Source organism: Salmo salar, chromosome ssa03 (assembly GCF_905237065.1).
Source record: "Salmo salar chromosome ssa03, Ssal_v3.1, whole genome shotgun sequence".
Taxonomy (NCBI): Eukaryota; Metazoa; Chordata; class Actinopteri; order Salmoniformes; family Salmonidae; genus Salmo; species Salmo salar.
In genome coordinates, this window is record NC_059444.1 from 58,132,697 (window position 1) to 58,153,564 (window position 20,868).

General features: G+C 45.4%; 1 protein-coding gene across 3 annotated transcripts in view; it reads left to right on the top strand.

Moving 5' to 3' along the window:
* The window catches only part of LOC106600822 (rap guanine nucleotide exchange factor-like 1), a 31,448-nt gene extending 12,384 nt beyond the window's left edge, over positions 1-19,064 (top strand). Inside the window, exons 1-15 of one of the 3 annotated variants that reach the window (XM_014192523.2) lie at positions 464-1,893; positions 2,214-2,292; positions 5,955-6,105; positions 6,725-6,822; positions 7,321-7,436; positions 7,720-7,887; positions 8,291-8,388; positions 8,608-8,730; positions 8,887-9,065; positions 9,280-9,370; positions 9,667-9,717; positions 9,938-10,025; positions 13,934-13,998; positions 14,149-14,203; positions 16,875-19,064. In XM_014192523.2, coding sequence (XP_014047998.1) covers positions 2,234-2,292; positions 5,955-6,105; positions 6,725-6,822; positions 7,321-7,436; positions 7,720-7,887; positions 8,291-8,388; positions 8,608-8,730; positions 8,887-9,065; positions 9,280-9,370; positions 9,667-9,717; positions 9,938-10,025; positions 13,934-13,998; positions 14,149-14,203; positions 16,875-16,999 — 1,467 coding nt within the window. In that variant the 5' untranslated portion in view covers positions 464-1,893; positions 2,214-2,233 and the 3' untranslated portion in view covers positions 17,000-19,064. Of the gene's footprint in view, positions 1-463; positions 1,894-2,213; positions 2,293-5,954; positions 6,106-6,724; positions 6,823-7,320; positions 7,437-7,719; positions 7,888-8,290; positions 8,389-8,607; positions 8,731-8,886; positions 9,066-9,279; positions 9,371-9,666; positions 9,718-9,937; positions 10,026-13,933; positions 13,999-14,148; positions 14,204-16,874 lie in introns of those variants that run through there. The other 2 variants (XM_014192521.2, XM_014192522.2) reach the window with 2 other exon arrangements.
* The last annotated feature ends 1,804 nt before the right edge of the window (positions 19,065-20,868 follow it).

Genomic DNA, 20,868 nt, shown 5'->3' on the forward strand with positions numbered 1-20,868 from the left:
GTGTCCTCTCTATGCTATTAGTTTCTATGGTCTCCTCTGCCATGCTGCACTTCATAGCTAGCTCTGTAGCGCCCTGCTGTTCCTTTGCAGGTAGAGTTGAAAGGATGTGCTATTTTCCTGTGGTCACACACAGAGCTCCAGGGGAATAGTGATGGGGAAGGTGATTGAGACCCGCGTCCCTTCACCACTCTTCCTCACCCACTCACTCACTTCTTTCTCTTATTCTCTTTTTCTCATGCACTCTCCTCTCTTTCCTCTGGTTCTCTCTCCTTTGCATCCCATTTGTTTCTCACCCGCCACCCACGTTCGCGCGCTCTCGCTTTCTCTTTCCTCTCCTCTCTCTCTCTCTTTGCTTTGCCTGTCTTCTGACTTTCATACTCTTTCTTTTTTTATCGTTCCGTTTGCTTCCTCTGCTCATCTTTTGCCGCTCTTCCACTCTCTCTCTCTCTCTCTCTCTCTCTCTCTCGCTCCCTCTCCGGGCTGTCTCACTGCAGCCACTCAACGTGGCATCTCCCAGGCAACTGTGGGGAAACCAGTACTGCCAAGAGGTCGACGATGCGTGGACTCACTCGCTGCAGCATGCAAGGACTACAGATACACACATTAGCCCACAAACTAGCATGTTTGAACACACACATTAGCCCACAAACTGGCATGCACAGTCGAACACGCACAATACCACACAAGCACACATATTTAAATGTCATCCACACATGGACACTGACAAATATGTCATTCATTGGAAGCGCCTAATTACCATATGTAGTGGATACTTCAGGAAGTGAGTGGATCAGAAGCCTCTATTCCAATCAAGCAATAAAATCACATGCAGAGAATTGGTTCTGTAGTTTTCGCTATATCCAATGTCACACAGTATTTGTCTTTCTTTCCTGTTGAAATCTAGTTAGAATAGCCAGGAGAAAGAGCGGTCTGAACAGGTCTTAATCTAGTAGTGATCGAACAGCAACACCTCCATGCTTTCTACGCGTTATGAATTCAAAGCAGGTATTGCCATTCCACTGTCCCAGCCCCGCTCCAACATGTGTCAAATTCTGTCAGACACACACACACACACACACACACACACACCCCCTCAGAGGTCAGTGGGCTCCGTTTGTGACGGTCTCAGTCTGGGATCGAGCATGGGGGCAGTTTGATTAGCACGGCTAGTGAGTGCTCTCTTAATGATGCACTCTGGGTAATGGAATGTGTGGCGCCCCTTTTTGTGTCGCAGCTTCTAGTCATTTTCATCAAAACCTTCGTTTCTTTTTTTTTCTTTTTTTTTACATATCCTGAACAGACACGTCTGCAGGCCTACACTGTCAACATCCTCACACCCCTAGTGTGCGCGTGGTGTCTTGTTGATGGTCAGTGTGTTAATATCTGTCTGTAAAATACAACACTCTTTAACTCGTATGTCTGACCCTGTGAGGTTAAGTATCCACGAGCCTGCTTATCCCCATAACACCAGCAGTAAACTAGGGAAAGTATATCCTGTCACCGGGAACGATCCCTCCGCCCTCCGTCTACTGCTTTTCCAGAATAACAACTTCCCCTAACCAGAGAGCAAATAGGCCTACGCTTTCCAATTTCGTCCGCCTCGTTTGTTGTCATTTGAAATAATATTAACAACATAGCACGAGTCATTGAAATCTCATCTGATTTAGTGGGATTGGGGCGATTTAACCGCAGTCCAGCCGGTCCGAGACTCCGTCAGGGTTTATAAATAGAGGCCACCACATTGCCTCCCCTCTGGTGTGTAGAGCTGGAGACTGGAGACTGAATTGGAGCACAGAGGACCAGGTGGCGGTTTCACTGAGACAGGATTTATCTTAGCCCAGTAGCAGAAGCCCCTCCGCTGCGCCAGGGCCAGGGATTTAACAGCAGACAAAGGTGACGTTAAGGGATTTCAGACACCCGTTTTTATCTCTATCTGACACAATAATCAAATTTGAGCTTTTGGGGCATGACCGGTTAAACAAGTACAGTGGAGCTACAGCTGCACTGGTTGTAGAAGCACAGCCATGCATAATTAACATGCTTTTCTCTCTCTCTCTCTCCCGCTCTCTCTTCCTCTCCTATCTCCCAATATCCCCTCTTCATAATCCCTTTGTCTTACTCTCTTTCCTCCCTATTTTCTGCTCCCTCTCCCTTTCCTCCATTCTCTATCCTTTCTCCCTCCCTACCTCTCTCTTTCTCTCTCGTTTCCACAGAAACCCTCCTGGATGACTTCATGTTGACACACCCCATCTTCCTGGCCTCAGACAGGTTCCAGCAGGTCCTACTCCAGCAGTATCCTTTACCTTCCCTTTCCTTCCTGGCCTAGCCTGACCTGGGAGCCCCAATGTGTAAACACACACACACCTACACACCCTTCCCAGACATCCCCAGGAAGAATTGGGATGCAGGGAGACTGGGTCCGAGCACTCCCATCCGCTGTGCAAGGCGAGGGTGGCCCACTTCTGGTTTCCTGTCCGAGTGCTCGTTAGCGCCAAGATAATGCTGTTATGTTCAACGCCGCTACTTCGCTAGGCTAATATAAACAATGGCACTGAACTAGCCTTGACACCGAATTTGAACATGGACAATGTTTTTTTTTTTTTGCTTTAGAAAAGGTTCTCTTTCTCTTTTGAAGCAACATGTTAAGTAGTCTAGCATATGATGTTCGCTATGTTAAAAGCAAGGGCTATTTTTTATGGAACATGCACACAGTGTTCAAGTAAAAGCTCTTGCAAATTAGCCGATTTAAAATAAACTAATAATAATAACAAATAAAAAAAATCTTTATGAATAATTATATTTTCTACAGTATCAAAGCCATATTAGGCTACTCAGTCAGGCTGACGCTCAATTTGAGTAAGATTATCCAGTGCTGTTGCTCGTAACTTGGCAGGAGCACTCGACCAAAGGCTTAAGAACCGAAAACTCCTTGGTAACAACAACTCCTCTGGCTCCCGTCTGCACCAAGCCAAGGAACAGTGTTTCTGTTTTGGCACCACCACAGGGGGTTCAGTAAAGTTGAGCAACATTCCCTGACGCAGAGCTGGGAATTTGGGTCGCAGTAGTAGTGCATTCACTGGCAATGAGCCACACTGCTACTTAACGTCTGCCTAGTGGCTAACTCCGTTTCCCATATTATTACATTACAGTGGACCATGATATGATATGAGGCTTCTGCCTATCTACAATTAACATATTTAGAGCAATGATATTATCCTGCCTATCTCTGGCTTTAGAATCTTCCCTTTCCCCCCCATTATGATCGCTTGCTTTTTTGAAGGGTGTAGGTAAAGACATTCATCTTTAGTGATGAGACAGTATGTATTCCACCAGATAGTATGTGTGTCTGTGTGCATTTGTGAGTCTGTCGGTGCATGTCTGTGTGTAAGGGATAGTGGTCTATGTTTGTCAGAGTGTGGATGGACACTACACCCTCCTTTTCTCCCAGAACCCCCGTTCAGTGTGTCTGACCTACATTTCCTCACTGATTCCCTCACATCCCCTCACTGTGTGTGTTTTAGAGGCCCGAGCGGCCCTCCAGACGACAATGGGACTCTCGACGGAGACTGCAACACAAAGGCATTCTGGGAAAGACCGTCCGCATGCCTCGCTGCCATTAATGCAGCTTGTCTGGGCCCTAGTGGGACGCCCCAGTGTGTGTGTGTGTGTGTGTGTGTGTGTGTGTGTGTGTGAGGGGTGTGTGTGTGAGGGGTGTTCTTACACATGATCAATGATCCAGCCTGTTCTCCATTGTACCTCTTAACCCTTTCCCCTCTCCTCCTCCCTCCCGCTGTCTTTCTCTCCCACCTATTCTTTTTCTCTTCTCCCTCTCTCCATCCACACCTCTCCCTCCGTCTCGCTGGCCCTAATCAGATCTTTTGTTGTGGAAACACGTTTGGCTTCCTTCTGGAAATGAAAACAAATGCTGCCTCCCCTTCCATTAGGAACACTGAGAATTCCTCCCTTTACGTCACTCTCCCTGAGTAACTCATCCCAAACCCTTTACGTCACTCTCCCTGAGTAACTCATCCCAAACCCTTTACGTCACTCTCCCTGAGTAACTCATCCCAAACCCTCCCTTTACGTCACTCTCCCTGAGTAACTCATCCCAAACCCTCCCTTTACGTCACTCTCCCTGAGTAACTCATCCCAAACCCTCCCTTTACGTCACTCTCCCTGAGTAACTCATCCCAAACCCTCCCTTTACGTCACTCTCCCTGAGTAACTCATCCCAAACCCTCCCTTTACGTCACTCTCCCTGAGTAACTCATCCCAAACCCTCCCTTTACGTCACTCTCCCTGAGTAACTCATCCCAAACCCCCCCTTTACGTCACTCTCCCTGAGTAACTCATCCCAAACCCTCCCTTTACGTCACTCTCCCTGAGTAACTCATCCCAAACCCTCCCTTTACGTCACTCTCCCTGAGTAACTCATCCCAAACCCTCCCTTTACGTCACTCTCCCTGAGTAACTCATCCCAAACCCTCCCTTTACGTCACTCTCCCTGAGTAACTCATCCCAAACCCTCCCTTTACGTCACTCTCCCTGAGTAACTCATCCCAAACCCTCCCTTTACGTCACTCTCCCTGAGTAACTCATCCCAAACCCTCCCTTTACGTCACTCTCCCTGAGTAACTCATCCCAAACCCTCCCTTTACGTCACTCTCCCTGAGTAACTCATCCCAAACCCTTCGCACACACTCAAAAGGCATGCACGTGCGCACACACACACACACACACACACATACACTACACTTGTAGTGGCTGAGCGATCAAAGCCCAGAACCCCGGCTATGTTGAGGAGCTTTGGAGGGACTCCAAGCCACTGTGGAGGCTGGGGCCAAACTCCCACACCAGCAATAGAACTTAACCTAATAGAACAAAACCGAGAGAATAAGATACTGCAGTGCAATATAAACCCAGCAGCTGGCCTTAGGGTTAGGTTGCGGTTTCTGGAGCTGGGAGAAGCAGGTGAACAGGGGATCATAGATATAGAATGACTAGATCTGGAATGTCATCCAAGGCATTGGTAAATACTGTTCAGCGTGTGAGTTTTGTAGGTCACAGGCCTGTGGTGGACTTGGATTGTGGTCTGAAATAGGGGAGGGTGTCAGGGATAGTCCCCTTCAGTTTAGCCGTGGAGTCCGGTGGGTAGTCCCTTCTTATATTTAGGATAGGATGTCAGGTTTCCCCATGCGTGTCTGCATGCGTGTGCCCGTATGACTCCTCTTTGGTGGCGAGTCCAACATAGACCTGTGATGGTATACCATCAAGTCACAGGATGGAAAAATATCCCAATATCACACTAATTCTGGTGCTGCACCGTGCAGAGCTCTTCAAACTCTTTACTGCTCTATTTGCTAAGATGCTCTCTTCTCCTCCTGCTGTGACTGGGAGCTGGAGGGAAAAGGAGAGAGAGAGAGAGTGTGTGTGTGTGTGTGTGGGGGGCGGCAATGGATGGGTGTGTCTGAGCCTTCGCCACACAGCTCTCTGCTCTGGCTAAGCTGTAATTACGAGTTGCTTGTTTGACTCTGAACACCGCACTGAAATACTGTGTTTTTCCATCTGTGTGTCAGGTGACCATGGTTCTACAGCTGTGTGTTTCAGTGAGTTTTTATTAGAGGTTCTACAGGGTGTTTTTGAGCGTCTGCATGTGCTTGTGTGAGTGGTAATTTAATGTGTGCCTTCTGTCTGTCAGTGTGGTGTGTGCGTGAATGTATTCGTAACCGATGTTGTGCAACTCTGATAGAATTACAAAGTGTGTGTGTGTGTGTGTGTCCTTTGCTAGTATGACATATAAATCATTTTGGTGTGGATAGTAAACAAGTACTAGAAAATAGCTTACTCCAAATGATTCCATATCTTCCCCAACTTCAATATCAATCTCCTAATGACAGCCATCAGTAGATATTCTCTGTCTCTGTAGCGTTTGTTTCCCTTGACTCTGGGTTCAGATTTGGTGTCAAGGGGAAGGCAGGGGAGGGCTGGCCCAGCTGGGACGGGGCAGAGAGGAAGCAGGCTGTGCTGAGTGTTGCCTTCCGCTACCTGGACACATACAGAGAACTGCTGCAGGAAGAGGGTGAGAGGTCCAACAGCTTCCCCAAGGTACTGGTCCAGCACACACTCTTGGAATACATACACACACACGCATGCACGTGCACATACACACAGATACACCACGCACGCGCACACAAACAGCCATCCAGCAGGACGATGGCGTGAGATCTAACAACTCGGCAGTGTTAAACACACACTTTACAAGCGCACGCACACACACCTGCTCTTCCATCCAAGCGGCCTGGCATCAAGGCAGTGTGCTGTGGCGTTCTCTCTGGGTGGGAGCTGTGTGTGGAGTGTTGATTCTGGCAGCCGCCTGTTAGGGCCGCCCAGGTTGTCATGGTGACGGAAATGACTCAGCTGAACACACCTTGGGAAATGAGGCTTTTGGCCTCTTCGATCTTTCCGTCTATATTCACATTAAAAACACATCTCTGTCGGTTTCCTTCACACAGACCCCCTTGGCCTCTAACACTGCTCCGTTCTGTCTCCACTGTCGTCTACCTATCTCTCTCTCTCTCTCTCGTGTTCTGTCTGGCTTTCTTTCTCTCTGTCTAGCAGCACTTCTTGTGACAAACTGCAACTGCCCACACAGTGCAGGTAGACACACAGACAGAGGCACAAAGTGCACTCGCTCTCTGAAAGTCATTTGTCTCCTCTGCCTCAGGAGCTATATCTGTGTGCAGTCCAAGAACTCAGTCAGTTCCCTGAGCTCGTGGAAGACGTGCTGAAGCTTCAGCGCTGGACCGAGATTCTCCAATGCCCGTAAGTCACATATCCACCCCAGCCAGATACACACGCAATCACGCACGTATATATACACACACACACACACACACACACACACACACCATCTTTTAGCACCAGTCTGCTAGCGTTTCTGGTATTCTGGGGCTGTGAAAGGCATTGCAGCTGGATGTTGCTGTGTCGCACCTCTTGGTTTAGTCAAAGCCTTTATTGCACAATCACTGTTAATTAGTGTAATAGGTTGATTTGAATGGCCTTGGTTTCTCCTATAGCCTCCTAACTCGCACTGTAACTATTGTGGGGCCTTCCCCTATAAATATGGCTAGGAGTTTACCCTGACCTTATAAGGAAGAACAATGGCCCCTATTAATTACAATCTACTTACTTACAGGCGACGGTAGATACAGACCTTTGGATCCATCCCACTGTAGCACACAAGCCATCACAGCCAATTACAAACTAGCTGGCTTTGAAAGGATGCATGGACTGACAGACCGTCTACTTTGTTTTCCTAAGCAGCTCCGAGGAGGACAAGGAGATTCGGAAGAAGCAGGTCCGTCCTCTTTTCCGCCACTTCCGCCGCATCGACGCCTGTCTGCAGCCCAGAGAGGCCTTCCGGGGATCAGATGAGAGTGAGTGAGACAGGATGGGATGCAAAACGCATCATACTGTGACACTTTGTGTATTTTGAAAGTTCTATATCTTGAAAATGTAATTTCTCACATGCAAAACAAAAATTGGGACCGTATCAACAGTTTTTTGAGTGGTATTTTCCTTTAAGGTCTTCAGATACAGGCAAACAGATATGAGGATATGGGACAGATGCTGTACACACTAGAGCCATGTGGGTGAAGTTAAAACGTGTGTGTGTGTGTGTGTGTGTGTGTGTGTGTGTGTGTGTGTGTGCGCGCACAGTCTTTTGCAGGGTGTACACGCCGGACCACTCGTACGTGACGATCCGCAGCCGTCTGTCATGCCGCGTGGGGGAGATCCTGGCGCTGGTCAGGGAGAAGCTGCAGTACAGTGAAGACCAGCCAACCCAACCTGGCAACCTGCTGCTGGTGGCTGTCACCTCCGCCGGGGGTAGGACCACACACAAACACACACTGGCCCACACACACACACAGATACTGTATACATTAAACCTACGATTATTTCTCGCCATGCCTACTTTTTGATTTGCGTTCTGCAGGGAAAAAACACAGCAACAACCAAAACACCCAATCAGACAATGCGAGCTTTGACATGATTGTTTGAACAGCGATGCTTACATCCACAAATGAGGTTTAGATTTAAATCCACAAATGACTACCCACCACTGCTTGGAGCTAAGCTGCCAAAGTGATTTGACTCTATGGAGATGAAAACAGTTTGTTGATGTTCTGGCATGTCTCTGTGTGCTTTTTGTTATGTGTTCGCTGGAATCTCTACTAATCCATTGCGTGTGTGCTGATGTGTGAGCTCATGTGTGTTGTTGTGTTCTCAGAGAAGGCCGCTTTCCGGCCTAGCGACGAGGCCGTCTTCACCACCCTGGGAGTCAACACTCACCTGTTTGCCTGCGAGCCCTCTGAGCTGGAGAGCCTGGTGAGTCCTAGAGCACGAGTTATCACTTAACAATGGAGTGGAATGAAAAGCCCTGGCTGGTGGCCATTTTGGATAGCACTAAACATTGTTTACATTTGATTCATTATAGTTCTCATAAAGTTACCAATATAAAAAAAATATGCCAAGGAGATGAAACAGTGGTGTTTTAGTCCAAAGCTTCTCTGGTAAGATTCGAGAATTTGATTTGTTTCTCTTTAGCTTCCCTTACCTGAGGAGATCCACTGGTCGCCCGGCGACAGTAAACTACATGACATGAGTGCTGAGGAGGTAGCCACTCAGCTGGTGGTGTTTGACTGGGAGCTCTTCAGCTGCGTGCATGAGGTCAGTGATTGGTGGAGCTGATAGTACTGGGCAGAACCTCTGCCAAATAATTGCAAAAAAAAGTTAGCAACGATAAGAACTTTTTATGCTGTGTGGGGTCTACCTACATTTCCGATGCTGTAGACTTATTCTACGTTTCTTCATTGGTATGTCCAGGTGGAGTTTGTGTGCTATGTGTTCCACGGCGAGCAGGCTCGCTGGCGCCCCCTCAACCTTGAGCTGGTACTGCAGCGATGCAGCGAGGTGCAGCATTGGGTCGCCACCGAGATCCTGCAGTGCCAGTCGCTGCCCAAGAGGGTGCAGCTCCTCCGCAAGTTCATCAAGATCGCAGCTCTGTGAGTTCCGGGTGTCTGTCAGTCCTATTGAATTATGTTACAACTCGGTGTGCTGTATTGATGATATGTGTTTTAATAGTGTGTATGGCCACAATAATAGTTTAGAATAGTGACAAGTAGTGTTATTTGGTCATTCCTAACAGTGTGTTTTATGGTGTTAGTTTAAGTGTGTTATTGTCTAGTCATATCTAACATATGTGTGTATGTACTCCAGGTGTAAGCAGCAGCAGGACCTGCTGTCCTTCTTAGCTGTGGTCCTGGGGCTGGACAACCCTGCAGTCAGCCGCCTTCGCCTCACCTGGGAGGTAAAACACACACACACATCAGTGGAGGCTGCTGAGGAGAGGATGGCTCATAATAATGGCTGGAACGGAGTCAACGGAATGGCATCAACCACCTGGCAACCATGTGTTTGTATTTGATACCATTCCACTGATTCTGCTCCTGCAATTACCACAAGCCCGTTCTCCCCAATTAAGGTGCCACCAACTTCCTGTGATACACACAGTCAACATGCACACAAGGCTGACACGTCAGCAAACACACTGGCGTAGGGATTTGTTTATAAGTCTGGGAACTATTTGTCTGTGGTTTGTGGCAGGGACTCCCTGGGAAGTTCAGGAAGCAGTTCCAGCAGTTTGAAAGCATTGCGGTGAGTGGCTGTTCGGGGTCTCCAAGGGGACAGTTAAGGAAGTCCTTATAATATGGGCTTACTGTATATCAGGGTTGGGCTCAGTTCCATTTCAGTCAGTCAAGATTCATAAGAGGTCTTCTGACCTCAAAAAGTAAATGACCCCAATCTGTATGTGGCTATGGGTTCATTTATAAGGCACATTTAGTGAAGGGTGAGTGAACGTGTTGTTGTTTTTCAGGATCCATCCAGAAACCACAAGTCGTACAGAGACCTGATGGGCAGCCTCAGACCCCCTCTCATCCCCTTCACACCACTGCTGCTCAAAGGTGAGATATATATATATATATACATACATACATACACACACACACACCAGTGGAGGCTGCTAAAGGGAGGATGGCTCATAATAATGGCTGTTAAAATGGAATGGCATCAACCACATGGGAAACCATGTTTAATGTATTTGATACCATTCTACCTATTCCGTTCCAGCCAGTACCACGAGCTCGTCCTCCCCAATTAAGGTGCCACCAACCTCCTGTGACACACACACACACCACACACACACAGCAAGTAAATGCACACAAACACTGTAGTTCTCTCTCTCCACTGCCCAAATGCATATGTTCACCGCCAAAAAAGTGAAATCTTTACTAATACAAAACGCACTGAAACACACACCCCATCCACACAGGCTGCCATTGGCTCAAACCACAGACTAAATCAGTGACGCCGGGCCACTACTCAAGGCCTCTCTCTGGCCATGGACACGCATACAAAAACACAGCTGTGGAAACACTGCACTGTGTTTGTGTGTGGTGCTGAAAACAGGGGCACAAACATCTACACCACCCCCCCCCCCAGATGTTGTCCAGATGTGAGCTCATAACATCTCTGACACACACACACGATGCTGTGTAGAGTGATTAGAAGGCAGCCGTTGAGCCCCGCCTTGCTAATTAACACCCGTAGTTAATCTCTCCCTCAACCCTAGCCTGGGTACCAGTCAGTTTTAGCTAACATTCCACTCCTTGCTACTCCTTGTCATTTGGAATGGCAGTGGAATGTTAGCTGAAGAGAATGGTACTCAGGCTACCTCAATCCTGCACAAACACAAAGCTCAGCGTGCTGTCTCCCTGCTGGGCAACACAAGTATGCGACGATCGTACTTGTTTCATGTTAGATGCAGCCGACGCTGGAGTCTACATGTAACATCCTCTTGAGGAATGAATAAAGACTGCTGTACATTCACAGTCGTACACTTACACATACAGACGTACAAAGACATCCAGCATATTCGCACACGTGCAACATGAGCACATACTTGAGGCACACATCGGCATTGAGGCACTTCATAACCTACCGCTCCAACTTAACAGAGGTCCCTCATTATCGAAGAAAGGCACGTTTTCTCTTTTCGTTTCCTTTCTCTCCCGCTCTCGCACCCTCTTAACTCAACATGGGACCCTGTCTATCCACACAACCAGGTGGCATTCATTTCTCTGCTTTGGGAACACACACCTCCTCCACAGGTGATCAGCTCCATAATGAGCTCTACCCCCCTCCCCTCCACCCTGACCACCCTCCCCCATTGCCACGTGCCCCGCTTTGAGTGTCAACTCTTTTTTTTCTTTCTCTCTCTCCATTCCTCTCTTTCAAATCTAATCATTTCAAGAGAATTCTCATTTTTCTTTTAGATCAACAAAGTATCGGATCTGTTCTGAAATTGGGTCAACAAAATACCACTGCCATTATTCTATAGGCTAGCTGTATTCATCACTGTGATAATAGATTGGTTATAGACTACATACAATATATACTTACATTATTCTACACCATAACACTGTGTGTGCGTAACTTCCCTAATGTGTGGTATATTACACTTAGTGTGTGCTTGTCTCGTTGTCGCTCCCTCTCGTTATCGCGCTCTTTGTCCATTTCTCCTCCCCCTTGGGTATAAAATCTCTTGTCAATGTCACCTAGACACCAAAAACATGTGGAATCTTTTCTATTTGAAAGCTGTGTATACCAGGCTCTAATATAATGTAGTCATTTAGCGCATCTGCCAAATGACAAAAATGTTAATGTAAAATTATAAGGCTTTTATCCAAAGCGACTTACAGTGTGTGCGTACACTTTTTACGTTTGGGTGGTCCCGGGAATCGAACCCTCTACCAACTGAGCTACAGAGGACCATAAACTTAAACAAGACAAACGTACAAGACAATGTACATACTGTAAAAACCAACTCCTATGGCTACCAGGTCGACTGCTTTCACAGCTAGATGCTTCCACTTTTTCCTAATATGACCATAGAGAATGATAGAGGACTCATCTTTGTATCTTTCCCATTATGACGTCTGTGCGCACGGGCAGCGCCATTGAGGCCATCTCCATTTTGTTGTAGTCAATTTTCTTGTACTGTTTTCATGAGTTGGTAAACAAACTGAAAGGGTCCATATTCCCATCTGGAGTGTGTTGTTTGAACAGGTATAAAACCAAGGTTGGCTTTTTATTGCTACCTGCAGTTATGGAATGTTTGCACACAAGTATAATTCATTGGCTGATCCATCCTGATGACCTGGTTAGAATTATGTGATCCTCCCTTAAAGGGATAGTTCACCCAAATGAAGAAATAACACATTGGTTTCCTTACCCTGTAAGCAGTCTATGAACACGGTACGGCAATCCATGAACTATCCCTTTAAACCATAGCAAGTCCCACCTAGTTGACTACAAAAGCGTCAAAGTCCCCAATGGCGCTGCCCATGCTAAAATAGGCTTTTGGGCACTAGAGTACTCTATCATTCTCTATGGATAGGATACATAACTGCTGGCTAGCAGCTTAGCATAAGCATTGTTATATGTATTGCTGAATGTTTCTTAATGGCGCAACACATAAGATTTAAAAAATAAATCTTAATCAGAAAATGTCCATAATATGTCTGCAGCAATAGTGGAATGATTTGTTTCACAGTAACTTACCCACCAGTGTTGTGATGTTCTGTGATATGCATCTATTGATTTCTCCTGCAGGAGCGGTGTCTGTTGTCAAAATGGGAAAGCTTATTTTGGCTGTGTTTTATCTAGTGGAAACCAGGTCAAGTGGCCATGTAGAAATTGCTCTGTCATGTCCTGGTTACTAATATTCTACACTGTTCGCACAATTTCAGTTTGAGAAAACAAGCACTGAATACTGTAGGGAATCATTGTACTATCTAAATCTCCGTGAAATATATTTTCAATAATAAAAAACATAGTTTTTACAGCTGTTTGAACCTGGTGGACCAAAACCAAAGTAAAAGACTTTGGGAAGAGGGGGAGATTGGTTTTGAATGCAGCCTATTCCTGTTGCAATTCACCTAGCTTCCACATAGGAGAGAAATTCGACATGGACCATCTTTTAAATGCTTGTACAAACTCATATCCTTCTCCGTGATATTTCACTCTGACCTAGGTGGCAAGGTGAAGTATTTTCAAAATGTTATGGATGTTATAGCAGGAGTGTATTATTGTGCGTAACCTAACAGCTCAGTGAGGGCTTCCTGGTACCCTGCTCGCTAGTTCAGAATGCTAGCCGTTTATCTCTGTGGTTAAATAACTGTTCAAGCAGGCGTGTGTGTGTTGAAGAGTAAGGTGCTTCTGACTTCTCTGTGTGTGTGGGTGGATGGTGGGGGAGTGAGTGAGGGAGGGAGGAATATACATATGCTTGCTGTGTGTTTGTGTGATTAGAGAGTTGGTTAGCAAAGTGCATCTGCTCTGTGTGTGTGTTTAAATATGTGTGTCGGTTTGGAAGAGAAGGTGTGCCTGCTGTCCAGTGTGCAGCTCATAAAGCTCTGCTCATAGCATCTTTAGTCCAGGGGTGAAAAAGGTCACATTAGCGTATCGCCTCACCTCCCTCCCTCCCTCCGCCACACACCCTCCTTCCCCAGGTCTAGCGCCATCAGCAGCATTCAGAACATTCCTCCTGACTGGGCGTAGCGTCTCGATTAAACATGCCCCCCTTCACCCAGCACCCGCAAATTCCAGTTCCTATTGAGAGATCACAGATTGACTCTTTGGCTCGTCTCTCTCGGTCCTACCTCTCCTCCGTCTGTGGGCTAAAGCACCGGCAGACAAGGGCAGCCGCTGGGGCGAGTGTCGACAAGCCATTACATAATTGTTCCCTGCTTTCACTGTGTGTTTACCTTTCTCTCTCGTTCTCGCTCTCTCTCTCTCTCTTTTTCTCTCTCAGATCTGACCTTCCTCCACGAGAGCTGCAAGTCGTTTCATGGGGAGCTTGTCAATTTTGAGAAGATGGTGAGTACATGTTCAGCCATTGACAGAAAAGCCAAAGAAATACATGTATTTTCAATTCGGCACAATCAGCGTGATTCCCTGGTCAACCAGTTACCACCCCTGATTTCCCCTGACTGCTGTCTTACTACACGCGTCTCCTCTCTCTTCCAGCATAAAGTTGCAGAGATGGTGAGGAGCATCAGACGATACAGGAGCTCTCAGCTAGGTAAACATTAATGGCCACGCTTCTCTCCACAGGCACACCTGTCTGTTAAGAATAGTCTTGAAGGAGCCGAGCTCCACCCTACCATCTGTTTAGAACAGCACAGCCCTCGGGGCCATTCAATCACTACCACCACACACACACACACACGCACACAGGCATTCTCAACACGTAATGATATTACTGTCTGACAAACCGCCTTGCGTGCTAACCACGCCATAATGTTGAGGTAAACACTTTAACATGATCGTTCATTACATAGCCTAGTGTGCATAAACGCCCAATAACATTATCACCGCACAGAGTACAGCGCCAAACACTATCACGACCTAGCATGTTAAATGTTCAAAATCATTATTAGCACGACATGCCAAACACTCGATAATGTTGGTATCGCATAGTCTAGCATTACCTAACATATCGCACAGACTGGTCCACTATTTTTAGAGCCAGCATCGCCAAGAGTCAGTGTAATTAATTTGTATGGCATTAGCAATCTGTGCCGTACGCTCATTAGTTTGAGTAAAGCGCGACGCTGTTAGCCACACTAAGATCATTGATGTTTCGCACAAATCCCGCTAACGCTGTTACACAATCGACACACACAAGAGATTGCTGACATAATATAAGACCCTACGCAAAGAGACCCAGTAGAACATTGGCCATCTCCACCCTTTTTATTTCTGTATATTTATCGACCTGGGGCATAAAGATAGGTTTCACAGCACATGAACAACTTGGCCTACCAACATACAACTCCACATATAGAGGTTTATACCTGCTGAAGATTCTTCACTTGTACAAGCATATTATATGCAGAAAGATGCTAATCTAGATATTTAAAAAATGTTTCCTCATGATAACACTACTGACACAGTGCGCTGGCTAATGACACACACACCACACAATGTTAAACACCACTAAAATAACATAAGGTACTGTACCTTATGTTATTTTTACTGCTACATTGATATTGATTAAAGCTATTGTTGGGTTTGGAGCTTGCAAGAAAGGTATTTCACTGTACTAGTGTACGTGACATTTAAAACTCGAAACATGAGACCGGAGCCTAAGCCAAGGCTGGGTTAATGTTTTTTGTTGTTGTCCCCCGTGGGAATCGAACCCACAACCCTGGCCTTGCAAACAACATGCTCTACCAACTGAGCCACACGGGACTGGGGACAACTTCTGTCTATTAGAGGACAAATTCATTCACCTGGCTTCCAAGGTTTAAGCTCCTTTGTGATGTAAAGAACACAAACAAGACTTGACGTAACTGGTGTGCAGAACCTGAAGTTGAATAGCTTCTACCTGAAAGCAGCAAAATAGGATTTCTTTTCACTCTGGGTTTCTCAAAATGGGGTTTATTTTCACTCTGAAGTATTCCATAGCCTTCAGTCAGGATACTCAGACCAGTTACAGGAAGTGCTGAAACCCTTTTTAGGGCTGTATTATATTGTACACAGTGCTATAATGAATCTGTGCTTAGATGCGCAAATCCTAGAGGGCTTAGTTACAGCGGTACATTGTCTGAGATTACCACTGTACCCTAATGGACTGTATGGAGTGCTTCGTTGGGTGACCCAGGGGTCGCTCTTTTGAATTACCCCGTCATTTCTATCCCTCTCTTTTTCATCATCTCTTTCTCCCCATCTCTCTTTTTTTTCTCTCCCTCTGTCCAGCTGAGTGACTTTTGCCAATGGTCATCTGATTCCATTAAGTACAGGTTACTTCTGCTTAGCGAGCTAGAGCACACAGGGAGACGTTTAACCTTGTGTTCTCCGCCAGCTATAGGCTACATTCAGGCATACACCACGTTCACAAACCCATTGAAAACCCCACCAAAGGAAATGGCTTCAAAATGGCCCTTTTGGGCTCAGGAGTAAATGGCCATCTAATCCTATAGATTGCTGCTGCTGTTGTGATGGTGGCACAGAGGAGGATAACGGCGCATCCAAGGAGGATTTTCTGCGCCCAGAATGGGAAAGGACCATTTGTGAATATTGTTAGCCTGCCTGACAAAGTGTTTTTTACTGTTGGTTAGAACTGAATCAAACCAGTTTCTTTGCCTGCTGCGTTGTGTGGGCTCACCGTGAGCAGATGCTGCTGCGATCCTCTTGTTAGGTCAAGTGGAAATAGTAGGGCTGTCTGCCGCCATCCGGTGGTGAGATTAGGACATTGCATGCTACAGCAGCTTCTCTACCATCTAGTGAAGGGATCATCAACTAGATTCAGCCTTGTGCCGAATTTTGACTTATTGAGAATTTTGATTTATTGAGCGGGTGGTCAGGGGGGCGGGAATATAATTACAAATAATATGCAAATTGATCTCAAGAATCCCAAACATATATGTTTGACTAAAACCTTACCTTGATTTGAATACGATCAATGTGCCTCTGTTATGAGTGGGAATACTTGGGAAAGGGTTGCTTAAATTAAAATAACTTGGAGCTGATTTCCTAGTGTTTTTAGATTTGGTGTGTGCGTCTAAAAACACCAGGAAATCAGCTCCAACCTATATATTTGTGCTAAGAAATTGGGGCTGCAAATAAAACCACCTGCATGCCAAATTTGACCCCGGGGACCCTGATCTAGGGGGTAAATATGATTACTGCATAAATGATTTTGTTGGGGGTATGTTTAACTAATGAACTGACCTCTTTCTCTTTCGTAGCTCTGGATGCAGAGCCTTCCCCCTCTCACCTCCAGACCAAGGCCTACGTTCGCCAGCTGCAGGTCATCGACAATCAGAACCTACTCTTTGAAATGTCCTGCAAGCTAGAGCCCAAAGACATGTGAGAGAAAGTGCGAATGAGTGGGAGAGGGATGAGAAAGAGGGAGATCGCCCCCATACCCACCTTACCCCCCCTTCTCCATTGCACCTCTGCCCTCAATGGTCTCAACCCTGATTGGCTGAATCAGCTAGCCATTTTTGTAACCTTGCTATGCTGGGTGTTTTCCTGGCTTCCTCCAGCCCCCTTCCCGGTCTGCTTGTCACGAGCCACCGCTGATTTTGTGTACAATACTCAGACTGCTGGAAACGGCTGAGAAAAATGACTGGAACTCTTTTCTTTGAAGCCTTGTGCGTGTGACTTTGTGAGCATGTTGTGTGAGGAGGGCACGAGGTTTCAGGACTGACTCGACTAGCAGATTGGACAGCCATTTTGTACAGAAAATGAGGATGAATGAATAGTAAGCTTTTGTTTGTTTTGTTTTTGTTTCCCCAACACCAAGTCATGCTTCTGCTTTCACGTCCAAGTGAAGCCTGTCCAGTTTGCACTGCCACCAAACCCCCTTCCACAACTGGACCTTTCTGAACTTACCCAAACCAGGATGGTTAGACCAAATGTGGAAAGGCTGGCTTTGTTTTACTAAACCAGTTAAACTGATGTCTCTGACATTTGACCCCCAGACAGACTGTATTCCTGCTGTTGTCCCACCTTTTCTCTGTGAAGTACTCAGACGTGAGACAATCTAACCCCGTGACCTCTAACCTAACTCTTGACCCCTCCCCTCCAGCCAACATGGGCACTTACCACCAACAGCTCAGCGGCAGCCCTCAACGAGTCAGCAACAGTTGGAGAATAAAGAATATACTCCTATGCTAGTTCATACTAGTACTTCTGGGCTAAAATAAACCGAGTTTATACCTCTGAACAAAAGCTTCCACCATGTAACAAGAAGATGTGATATTTCGGGAGATGGTGGAATGAAAAGTCTCTGAACCCGATGATGTGCTGCAGGCTTATTGGCTCCCCACGTCAAAGATCTCTCTCATTGGTTGAGTCAGTTGTTGATTGACAGCTCTTGATAATTCCACTCTTTTGGGGGGGTTCAGACTGAGGCCGCAGGTTCACCGTCACAAGACAAACCCTTCTTTATGTACAGATGATGGGAGGCCAACAGAATTTGTAACAACAAAGCACTTTTGCCTGACCTCAGGGCACATTTTCAGCATGAGAATTGTTTGTGATTGTATAAAATGTTCAGTATAGTTCAGTTCAATATCATTTTTTTATCGCAATTTAACAAAGCCATTGTCGCAGAACTCTCAACAAAAGAAACAAGGCCCGTTTTATTCTATAGGCATGGTACCATCATCATGGCCACTTGTACTGCGCCATAGTTTCTATTATGCTGATTGATTAATTTTCTCATAGAAAGTATATGGAGTCGAACAACTGGACCCAGTGACGTTGACACCACTTGTTTGCCTGCGACTCTCTCAGGATGCCTGGGTCACGACCTTCGCGGAGGGCTGCCTGGCAATGCCTGTACGATAAAGCTGTAATGTAAATATTCTATGTGTAAATAGCTAAATAATATGGAGACTCTATTTTATGTAAGATGCAAGGAGATTATTTTATTTGTTTTGTAAATCTGAGAACGGGTGTAAATGGAGACAGAAATGGAGTCTGCTACTGTAGTTGAGATGAATTGTACAGCATATTTCTTCTGTTTTGTTTTGTTTTTCTTAAGCGACTGGGAGGCCTGGGGTGGGGGGGATCTTGACTCGCGTGGGGTTTTGTTTTTGTACAGAAGTCAGTGTTTACAGTCATCTCTCCTGAAACTCAGATGTGTCATTAGACGTAGCCCAAGGTTATATCCGAGCAGTTGTATCAAATCAACCCTTAACCCCTAGGCAATGTGTAGGTCTGGGAGATTTGGATAGGTGGTAATGTAGTAAGACCTCCACTGTGCCCTGTGATGGGCTAGATGGAAGTATCACTATATTGCTTACACCGATCACTTGTTTAGGAGGTAGGGGCTAAGGGTTTGGGAGTCGATCTGCTCTTTTTACCATGGGGAGGCCCTTCACTCTGGTCTCGGTTACTACGCACCTAAATAAAGCCTCTTCTGATGACACCTGTGTGCTGTTGGGTTATTCTGTCATTTTAACCTTGGCTACTGCCTCTTTCTCAATTTTCACTTAACATACAGTATTGGCTCACAGAGCGGCCACACACAGAATGATTGAGCTGTTCTTGCCAAAATATGGACTTGGTATTTTACCAAATAGGGCTATCTTCTATATCCCACCCCTACCTTGTCACAACACAACCGATTGTCTGAAACGCACGAAGAAGGAAAGAAATTCCACAAATTAACTTTTAACACTTTTTTAAATGTGCCTTTAGGAGGAAATGCAATTCAATACTAATCTTTAAAACAAAAGCAATTTAGGTCAAAAGAGTTCATATTAACAAAGGAAATAGTCCCGTGTGGCTCAGTTGGTAGAGCATGGTGTTTGCAACGCCAGGGTTATGGGTTCAATTCCCACAGGGGACCAGTACGGAGAAAAAATTTATGAAATATATGCATTCACTACTGTAAGTCGCTCTGGATAAGAGCGTCTGCTAAATGACTAAAATGTAAATGTAAAATGAAATAGGACTAACAGTACAGATAGATAGCAATATAAACTCTACCATAGAGGCACAGAATAAGTTAGAGGAAAAATTAAAAGAAATGGAAAAACTTATTCAAGAAAGATCAAGTGTAATATATTATAAAAATAAAGTGAACTGGATAGAATATAGGGAAAAATGTACCAAATTATTTTTTAATCTTCAACATAGAAATGCTACCAAACATTGCTACCAAACAAATGCTACCAAACGCTGAAACTTGTTACAAATTATGGTCAGTCATGATTCACCAAACCATATTTTGAAAGAGGAAGTAAAGTACTTTAAGCATATGTTTTCATTTGTCTCTTACATCTCCACTAACCAAAGATTATTAAAAAAAAAAAACATTTTGGGGGGGGTTAATATTGTATGGATGTTTTCCTATTAATAATGTAAAATTAACATCTGTACAGAAAGACTCATGTGAAGGCCAAATTACAGAGGAGGAACTTCTTGGTGCAATTAAAGCCTTTAAGTCTGGGAAAACTCCAGGGATGGATGGCATAGCAGTTGAGATATACCAAACCTTTTCTGATGTACTCAGAGGACCTTTTATTAGTATGTTTTAATGTACCGTTTTTATAGGAGTGGTTATCAGATACTTAACAAGGTAGTCTGATTTCATTACTACTGAAACAGGACCCAAGACGGTAAAAATAAAGATGCAGTCCATTGAAAAAAATCAGAGGCCCCTTACACTTCAGTGTTATGATGCAAAAAATTCTGGCAAAATGCATAGCGCATATACAGTGAGGGGAAAAAAGTATTTGATCCCCTGCTGATTTTGTCCGTTTGCCCACTGACAAAAAAATTATCAGTCTATAATTTTAATGGTAGGTTTATTTGAACAGTGAGAGAAAGAATAACAACAAAAAAATCCATGTCAAAAATGTTATAAATTGATTTGCATTTTAATGAGGGAAATAAGTATTTGACCCCCTCTCAATAAGAAAGATTTCTGGCTCCCAGGTGTCTTTTATACAGGTAACGAGCTGAGATTAGGAGCACACTCTTAAAGGGAGTGGTCCTAATCTCAGTTTGTTACCTGTATAAAAGACACCTGTCCACAGAAGCAATCAATCAATCAGATTCCAAACTCTCCACCATGGCCAAGACCAAAGAGCTCTCCAAGGATGTCAGGGACAAGATTGTAGACCTACACAAGGCTGGAATGGGCTACAAGACCATCGCCAGGCAGCTTGGTGAGAAGGTGACAACAGTTGGTGCGATTATTCGCAAATGGAAGAAACACAAAAT